Source organism: Engraulis encrasicolus, chromosome 22 (genome assembly GCF_034702125.1).
Source record: "Engraulis encrasicolus isolate BLACKSEA-1 chromosome 22, IST_EnEncr_1.0, whole genome shotgun sequence".
NCBI lineage: Eukaryota > Metazoa > Chordata > Actinopteri > Clupeiformes > Engraulidae > Engraulis > Engraulis encrasicolus.
Window position 1 is genome coordinate 4,154,562 of NC_085878.1, and position 10,000 is coordinate 4,164,561.

At 46.5% G+C, this 10,000-nt stretch overlaps 1 protein-coding gene across 1 annotated transcript in view; it reads left to right on the forward strand.

The window, feature by feature from the left end:
* si:ch211-186j3.6 (neural-cadherin) overlaps positions 1-1,804 on the forward strand; it is a 386,437-nt gene extending 384,633 nt beyond the window's left edge. The window contains exons 26-27 of the mRNA XM_063189165.1: positions 407-487; positions 683-1,804. Coding sequence (XP_063045235.1) covers positions 407-487; positions 683-1,207 — 606 coding nt within the window. The 3' untranslated portion in view covers positions 1,208-1,804. The remainder of the gene's footprint in view (positions 1-406; positions 488-682) is intronic.
* Positions 1,805-10,000: the final 8,196 nt, after the last annotated feature.

Here is a 10,000-nt window from a genome sequence, read left to right on the forward strand (position 1 = left end):
CACACACACACACACACACACACACACACACACACACACACACACACACACACACACACACACACACACACACACACACACACACACACACACACACACACACACACACACACACACACACACACACACAATTTACTCCTCTTCCTATTCCTAATCCTCTTCATAAATAGCTGCAGAAATTACCACCCGACCTAAAGGCAGCTATTGAAAAAAAGGTAAAAGTATTCAAATTGTTGATAGTGATTGTTGATGGGCCTTCATGTTTTTATTTCTCTCTTTCTTTCTTTCTTTCTTTCTTTCTTTTTTTCTTTCTTTCCTTCTTTCTTTCTTTCTTTCTTTCTTTCTTTCTTTCTTTCTTTCTTTCTTTCTTTCCTTCTTTCTTTCCTTCTTGCTTTCTCTTCTCCAGAATGCGTATGACATGGCGGAGCTCCAGAAGTCCCTGCAGCCCAGCCCGGCCCAGTCGGTCCAGTACAGCCGCTCGCGGACGGTGCAGCTGCACGCCCACTCCTCCCTGCAGCATCCTCAGCAGCATCCCTCCTACCTGCATCACCAGCAGCATCAGCAGACGCAGCATCAGCACCAGCACCAGCTCCAGCTCCAGCTGCACCTCCAGCACCAGCATCAGCAGCAGATGCAGATGCAGGCCCAGACTCCCCTAGGTCAGGCCACCACCCCGCTCCAGCTCCAGTCCCACCCGCCAGACTCCTGCGCCCGCTCCAGCAGCAGCAGTAGCAGCGTGGCCGCCTCCTCCTCCACGGGCGGGCCCCCCACCACCTCCACCTCCACCTCCACCACCACCATGCTGCGCCGGGACGTGCCCCCGCCCCAGCGCACCCCTGCCCAGGGCCAGAGCGGCACCCGGGCCGCCCAGCTGGCCCGCAAGAGCCTGTCCTTCTCCAGCCAGGACCTGGCGCGCTACCTGTGCGAGATCATCCGCGACGCCGACCAGCACCCCGACACGGCGCCCTTCGACTCCCTGCAGGTGTTCTCCACGGAGGGGGGAGGCTCCCCCGCGGGGTCCCTGAGCTCCTTCAGCTCCATGGGGCTGGAGGAGGACCACAGCAGCACGGGTACGGGGGCAGGAGCGGGCGCGGGCGCGGGTTCGGTAGCGAGTACGAGTACGGCCCCTGACAGCCTTAAGGAGTGGGGGCCTCGGTTTGAGAAACTGAAGGCACTCTACGAGAGAGCTGAGGCCAGCAACCTCTAAGCTAGCGAGCTGAGTTAGCTAGCTAGCTAGCTAGCTGTGTGTCTGTGCTGGTCTGGCGGCCTTTTTGAGACTTTTGACATTCTCAAAAGGAAGAAAAAGAAGAATCCCTTCAAGTCAAGGCAGCATAAACTCATAAGAAATCCCTGGTGGCTATTATTTAATACAAAAAAAAAAACGAAGAGAGAAAAGCCCAGTGATGGCAGCTCACAGCAAACACTTTTGGGAATTTGGCGGGAAAAGGAGAGTGAGTAAAGGTGAAGACAAAGAACAAACAAACAAACAAACCACCACAACAACAACAACAACAGCAAAAGAACAACAAACAACAGATACAGAGACACTGAGTCATACATTTCTTTTACCATTCTCTCTCTTTTTTGTCCAAAATTCCCATGTCTGACTCGCGGGGCTGGTTGTGAGACAGTGCTGCTGCCTATTGTGGTCTCTGCGGAACATCACCATGGAATGGTGTGGAAAGCGGTTTTACACCATGTTGTTTAACGGATATAGATGTGCATCAAAACTTTAAAAGGGTTTGGAAACAACAGGACCTACTCCGGTAGTGATTTGCGGATGACAATGATGTATGGTGGTGGAGATCGGCTCAGTCTCCGTGTGCTGCTGACCACACTAGAGGATTGCCAAGCGCCTCTTGGACCTTTATAATATGCCGTTCTATATGTCTGTATGCTGTCAGTGTTTAAAAAAAAAGATGAATAAATATAACAAGAAGTGCTTTGACGTTTAATATGGAACGATTTTTCTCTGTGGCCTTGCAGGGGCTTGGTTTTTCTAAATCAATTTGCCGCTTGTGCTGTCGAAGTCGCTGGTCCTACTCATCACTCATGGCCATCTTTCGTCAGATTTGATTTTTTTTCTGTTTATGCTGCCTCTTGTCATTATTTTATTCACCCATGGTAGAGCCCGGGAATGGTGAAAAAATAAATATGGTTGCAAAGGGGCCGCAGGGGTTGAGGAGGAATTGGGGTGGGTGGGTGTGTGGGTGGATGAAGTGATGGTGATGGTGGTGGGGGTGGGGGTGTGCGGGGACTGTCTGGGTTGGACATGGCATGGAGTTGGGTAGGAGACTGGGAATAACTAAATTCAACTCAACAGAAAAAAAAATGTTTTTTCCTTCTTCACTTATTTTTTGAAGCGGCTCTGGAATACAGATGATGCCCTCATAACTGAGGCACTAAAAAATGCAGCTTGGGCTAGTTGGGAATACAAATCTCGGCTGAGAGAGAGCAAGCCTCACCCCCATACCCCCCATCCCCCCTCCCCCACTACCTCCCTCAACCCCCTGCCCCGAACCTTCCTATCCCCAAAAATCCCCCCATCTACCCCCCTACCCCAGCACATCACATCCCAAGGCTGAGCTGGCCTGCTGAGGAGGGAGGATGGAGTCCTTCTGTTCTGCAGAGGGATGGGCAGTCGTGTGCTGCCTCTGTCACGTGCACACACACATGGCATGCTGTGAGCAAAACAAGGCTCAGTATGGCTGCTGCGAGCGAAACAAGGCTCAGTATGGCTGCTGCGAGCGAAAAGCCCAGTATGGCTGCTGCGAGCGAAAAGCTCAGTATGGCTGCTGTGAGCATGGTTCACTTAGATGAGCAATTGACGCCACATGTGTAAAAGTTCAGGCAGAAGAGGAGCAGAGCAGGAGAGGAGAGGAGAGGAGGAAGATGAGGAGCAGAGCAGGAGAGGAGAGGAGGAAGATGTGGAGAGGAGGAAGATGAGGAGAGGAGGAAGAAGAGGAGCAGAGCAGGAGAGGAGAGGAGGAAGATGAGGAGCAGAGCAGGAGAGGAGAGGAGGAAGATGAGGAGCAGAGCAGGAGAGGAGAGGAGGAAGATGAGGAGCAGAGCAGGAGAGGAGAGGAGGAAGATGAGGAGCAGAGCAGGAGAGGAGAGGAGGAAGATGAGGAGCCGTGGGAAGGAGAGGAGGAAGATGTGGAGAGGAGGAAGATGAGGAGAGGAGGAAGAAGAGGAGCAGAGCAGGAGAGGAGAGGAGGAAGATGAGGAGCAGAGCAGGAGAGGAGAGGAGGAAGATGAGGAGCAGAGCAGGAGAGGAGAGGAGAGGAGGAAGATGAGGAGAGGAGGAAGATGAGCAGCCGTGGGAAGGAGACACAGGGGCCAAGATGAGCAAGTGCAGGTGCTGGACTGAACTGGGGGAGAAGTACGGCCCGGGCACTTTTGGCTTTAAGGGCCCCCCCCCCTCATAATCACCGGCGCAGAACTGACTCACCGGTGCGGGGGCCCACCGGGAAAACGCCCGCTATGCCAGATAGCCAGTCCATTCCCTGAGTAAGTGCATCACACAGCCAAGCAGCAGTCAGGGCTGGACTGGTGGATAAATAGGAACTGGGCACTTCTAGCTTAAAGGGGCCCCTCATAAGTACCAGCGCAGAACTGACTTCTCTTTTTGTAACATTTCTGAAAATAGGGGCCCCACAAAGTTGCAGGGCCCACGGGGAAATGCCCGCTATGCCAGATGGCCAGCCCAGTCCTGGGAGCAGCAGCAGCAGCAGTAGCAGCAGCAGCAGCAGCAGCGCTAGCAGGCTTACGTCTCCCCAGAGGTGGGGTAAGGCTCGCACCCATTATGAAGCCCTCTGCCCGAGCGAGCGCAAGGGGGTGCCAGTCCATTTATCCCTTCCCCCCCACGAGAGCATTATGTCCTTAACACAAACGCTCTTACTCTTGTCACAGAGCCTAGAGGAGAGAGGAGAGCCTCATTGGCCATTCATCCCCACTTGCAGCAACACCCTCATGCAGCCCCATACGACATACAGTACAGTGCAACCCTCCATCCATTAGAGAGGTCGCAGGCTTTCCCCCCCCCACCAAAAAAAAAAAAGACAGTTAGCACTTTGTCCTACAATCGTGTTATCCACCTCTGCTGGGAATGTGATGAAGTTGAAATACCCCCCACCCCTGTAACCCCCCCCCCCCCCCCCCCCCCCCCACACCCCCCCGCCCCTGTACCCACCCGCCCCCCCCCCCCATCCCTCTCCACACTCACACACTCACACACTCCACCTCATCCTTTCCCACTACCGTATCATAAACCATCCCCTCCCGCCACCTCCCCACCATGGAGAAAACAGGCAGCCAATCAGCAAGGAGAGAGAGATAGAGACACACAGAGAGATAGAGACACACAGAGAGATAGATTATAGGGGTAGAGAAAGAGATGGAGATAGGGAGAGTGATAAAGAGAGATAGATGAAGTGATACTACATAGGGAGAGAGAAAGACAGAGAGAGAAAGAGAGAAAGATAGTGGGGAAGAGAATGAGAGAGAGCGAGAGAGAGAGAGAGAGAGAGAGAGAGAGAGAGAGAGAGAGTGAAAGAGTGAGAGAGAGAGAGAGAGAGAGGGGGGAGAGAGAGAGAGAGAGAGAGAGAGAGAGAGAGGCAGGCTGCAGGGTGATCTCCTCTCCTGACCCCCCCGTGGTTAATGCACTCTTGTGAGACGGGGAGCCATCGCAGCCCCATACAGAGCAGAGGGGAAACGAGAGCGTAATAAAATGCTCCGCGAGTCATTTGGCCCACTGGAAATAGCATGAATAGAGTCCTGTTGCCTCCTCCTGTGCTGCCGCAAATGCCATTCTTGTATTTTTTATGCATCTGGGAGCTAGAATTATCTCCCCCTTTTCCCCCCTCTCCCCTCCTGCCCTGCTTTTTTATTTTTGTTCTTTTTTTTTTCTCCATTCGTTCTTTTTGTGTTGTGTAGAAATATTGGCTGTGCGTGGCAGCACAGTTGTAAAAGGGTAGGAGGAGGCTGCGGAGAGGCATCAGCCCTGCTAAGCCTAATGGGAACTGATTGCTTGCTGTCATGCTGCAAAACCAAAGGATCATGGGAGATTTTTTTTTTTTTTTTAAGTCAACTCGTAGAAGTCGTCTCACTGATTACGGATTTCAAAAAGTGCCAATTTTATAAAAATGGCAGCAAAAACCAAGCAAGTTTTTTTTTCAGGATGGTTTCTTTCTTTCTTTCTTTCTTTCTTTCTTTCTTTCTTTCTTTCTTTCTTTCTTTCCAGTTTCAGTTCAGTTCATCCTAGCTACAAGATTTTTCATGGTAGCCAAAAGCAGTATGGATGAAAGCTGAAAATAAGCAGAGTTCAAAAATACAGCTTGTTTTCAGCTCACAGGTCCTTGCCATGGGTCCACTGTAATTTCTCCATTGAACCTTTTCTTTGTGGTGGATATATAGTATTGCATATTGTGAAATGTCAAGGTTTTACCTCATCTGTACATATCAAAGAGATATTGCTTTTTAAAGAAATACTGGGGAAAGGGCAAAGAAATACATACTTTTGTTCCAGTGATCTTCTTGTGATACATTTGTTACCAGCATTGTTTATTTTCTTCTTTTGTTTCAACTAGACAAAGATACCCTTGGTGTTTTGTACTTGCATCATTTAAACTGTTGTTTTTTTGTTTTCGTTTATCCTCAATAAATAAACTCCTCAGCCTCTGCTTGAGCTTGTGTCGTCGCTGTCCGCAGTTTAAACACTTCCATGTTTGCTCATGTCGAGGTGGCGAGAGTGTGTTTGTTGGTTTTTAAAGGCACCGCTTGAGGGCTTAAAATCTGAGGGTTTTTTGACCTTGTTCTCTGGGGCTGAGCATAGCTCGGGGTACGTTTTCCTTCCATATCATACAAAATTGACTGTGGCATTGTTTTCCTGCAAGCTGAGTGCTTAGTTGTTTTTTCCCTCACCGCTTTTTCATCTCCCCCGCCATGTTGTCTTTCTTCTTAAACCCCACAGAGAGGAAATCTCTTCTGTGTTTACTCCATTTAAAATTATCACAGTCCTCATCTCGGTTAGAAAGAACACCCACAGAGGTAAGAACAACAAGACAAATGTGCTTTTAGTCCTGAAAAAAATAAATAAAAATAAAATACATTTCACACAGTTATAGTACAAAGCCATTGTTACTCTACTCATCATCCTAGACTGTGAGGACAGCATCTTAACCTGTGGTGTACACTGATTTACCCTCGAGCTGTTTTGCTAAAACTCTGCAAACACACACTGGATTTCCACCCGCCAGGCCCTACCCCCTTAAGCAAGCAGAACAGAATCATTTAATTTCATCAGAAAATATTCACCCTTCAGCTTTGGCATGATAACATGGATCACACCCCCTAAAGCGAGCTGATGGGAAATGTGTGTGTGTGTGTGTGTGTGTGTGTGTGTGTGTGTGTGTGTGTGTGTGTGTGTGTGTGTGTGTGTGTGTGTGTGTGTGTGTGTGTGTGTGTGTGTGTGTGTGTGTTTTGGAGTCTGAGTCACCAACACAGATAAGCGTTGGGGATGTAGAATGCTCAAAGGCTTTCTAATGCTCCCAACAATGAATACTAATATTGTATATCTGCCAAGGCCTGCACATTCAATTTGGATGTCTGAGTCTCAGCTCATATCACACTATAACTACAAATTGCTCCTTTCCAAACTCTTTATGGCAATCCTATATCTTACCAGACGGATGCACTGACCTGAAATGACTCACCTGGCTCGATTTGAGGTGCAGACAGTGTTCAGTAAGTTCTGCAGTGTGGAGTGTGGAAAACAGCGACTTGGACTCGCCCTGGAAACTATCTCACTGTGGGTCCCAGTGGAGGTAGCTGGGAGGTGAGGTGAGAGCTAACTGGTTTTACAACTGAAATCTATCCCGTTGATAGCATCGGCAGCTTGAGGAGAAAGAGAAGCATCTACAGTAGTCAGGGCCGGATCAACATACAGCCTAGGGCCCCCTAAAAGCCAGGGGACCCCCTGATTGTTCAAAGGAGGGAAAACAACATGGCTGAATTGAACATGCATAAGGAGAAAAGGAGAATAAATATCCGCACACCGCAAAAGTTACCTTGTCGTGATTTAATGTATAAAAAAATGGCACAACGTTTCGACCATTAAGGTCTTCGTCAGGTGTCTCGGAATTAAAAATGCAGTATTGGAAAAAAAAATCATCTAATTTGTTAATATTCCCCTCTTTAGTTGGCAGACTGAATATAGCTTGAAAGTATACTGAATAACTTGAAATAAGGGTACTTTTTCATGTTAACTTGTCCTGATTTTTTTCCCCTGCAGGGAGCCCATGACAACCTTTATCCTAGGGGCCCCAGGCCACCTCACAGTTTTTCTCAATTGGTTTTGTACATTTCTCACAACAGAATAATCATTCTCAAAACTTCTTGTTCAATTGTGACTTCCTGCTGTTACCTGTGCACATGGTAAAATACGTTTCTCGTAGTTTTCAGCATTTAGCAAATGCTTTCATCACCATGCAAATGGTTGTGTACAATTCTCAGTGTTTTTGTACATTATCAATTGATTTTGTCGTGTTCAGCAAAATGCTTTGTTATGATAATCCATGAAAGATGAAAGAACATTTTGATGGCTCTGACATGTTCACAGACACAAAAACCTGGTTTTGAGAGATTGGCCAAGGGTTTTGAGCAAGAGATTGGGTTTTGCAGGTCATCCATGGTGTTTTGCCACTTGTTAAATCATTTTTGGAAATGAACGTGATGTTTTGCAAAATGCGAGTAAGATTCGAGAAATGTACAAAACCAATTGAGAAAAACTGTAATCCGGCCCTGTATCTAGCTGCCCCAGGAGAACGGTAGAGGAGGATTAGAAGTGAAGTTTCTGGGAAGTAGAGAAAGTTTAGTTGCAATTCAATTCCGATCACTGGATGACTTCAGAGTATCGGTATCATCACTGCTTCAGAAGGACCAGTCTGTCCCTGCTAACGCTAATTGCTTCGTTGATGACCACAAGATCGTGTGCCAAAAACACTTCTCAACTTTTTTTGTTTAGATACGCAAATACCACTTTGATTGGTGTAAAAGCCAAACGTATTGGAGGGAATGAGTCTCTCTGAAGATTCCCATCATAGTGTAACACTTGCAGTTTCATGATGGACTCTCCATCCCCAACTTTGAAACATCTGGCATCAACAGAATTTCTGATGTGGTTTGACGTGGCAGCATTGGCCTTAGTTCAATGTCTCTGGATGTTTCTTGTCAACATTGATGAATGGAGAAAGCCGTGTGACATCATCCACTCTAGTTTTGCTCTAATCAGTTTAGAAGCGCTTTATACCAGAGGTTTCTCACAGGGCTTTTAGTGCAGTGCCAAACCTCTGAATTAAGACGTTTATGTGAATAGGGTAATGGCGAGACTGACGTTTAAAGAGCGTTAACAACTCCCTTCTGAACCATGATAAAAGGCTTCGAGATGACTCCAAAGCTGCAGATTTGAGTCTGTTGTAGGCTTCAAACAAGAGAGAGAAAGAGAGAGAGAGAGAGAGAGAGAGAGAGAGAGAGAGAGAGAGAGAGAGAGTGAGATTTTTGCCATGGGGTACCAGCCTCCTCCATATTTATTTCTATAGGTGCCATCAAGAGTGTCCAGGCTGCATCTGGTTCTGTTAGAGAAACTGCTGCACGCCTCTCATGGCTGTTACGGTAGGCCTAAGTAATATAGTGGGCCTCACAACTAGGGATGTTAACCGGTAACTGTTTAACCGATAGTCGACCGGATCAACGTTAACCGGTTAAAAATTTCTGCCACCGGTTAACCGGTTGCAATAATATTTATTATCATTATAATAATGTCCTCCCAAAAACAATAATTTTCAGGTTTTGGTACGATAATTCAGCATTTTGCATCTGGCAACACTGGCTGGACATGACGGGTTCTGTCTGCGCAGAGAAAAAAAAGGCTTATTTGAAAAATAAAAAAATAAAAGATCAGTGCTGTGCATATATCAGGCACGTGAACGTTGTATCATTTAAGATAAACCGGTTAACCACCGGTTAATGAGTCTCAGTAGCCAGTTGAGATTTTTTTTACATTTTCGCCATCCCTACTCAAAACACGTTGAAGTTGTGAGCCCTTATCATCATTGAGGACATCTATGGAGAGAGGCGCCCTAGATAGAAACACTCACTGTCATTAAGTGCACCTGTCACCCCAAAAGTGATGTATTTCAACTGCCTTGACACACACACACACACACGCACGTACACAACCACACAGACACAAACACAGACACACACACAGACACTTTTGAATTTGTCTGCGAAAGCACACTCAGATCTTAGTCTAGCCATCTTAATCCTTTAATTAAAAGAAAAACACAGAAACTGACTTCAAGTATATAAATGAATTTTATTACAAAATCAAAAAACATGTTTGCACACAGCATCATGGAAATGGCTCTCATGACAAATACAAAAAGGTTTGCGAGGAAATGTAAACAGCATGATCTCCGTCACCGTCACCATATATCTCTCTAGTGCAATTCCACACGCTCAGCAGTGCCACCAGACCCCAATACTTCACCATGCAAGTACTGTACATAACACCAAAAATGCACAAGTGCAGACTGCAGGAAAAAATAAAGACATTTCCCTTCTAAATTACAACAATGTTAATAATACGTTGTGCTATCTATTGTTAAAATAGACATAAATTAGTACAAAATTTGGCACAATTTGGAGAGCATTGTAGAATTCTGATGACTTGGTCTTTCAGAGACACAGTAAATGAGATTACACTGATATGTATCTTTTCTTCCCAAGGTTTTGTGATGGATATACACAATTTGGCACAACTCTGGAAACTATACCGAATCCAGTTATTTGTTTTTTTTTGCGTCAAACTTCTGAATTTAAACTATTTCATTTTCAAAACCAACTAATAGAACAAGGGGAATGACTTTAATAACAATAGAAATAATATTAACCAATCTAAGATCAGTATATCAAACAGGACATCACTCTTTTTCAGAGG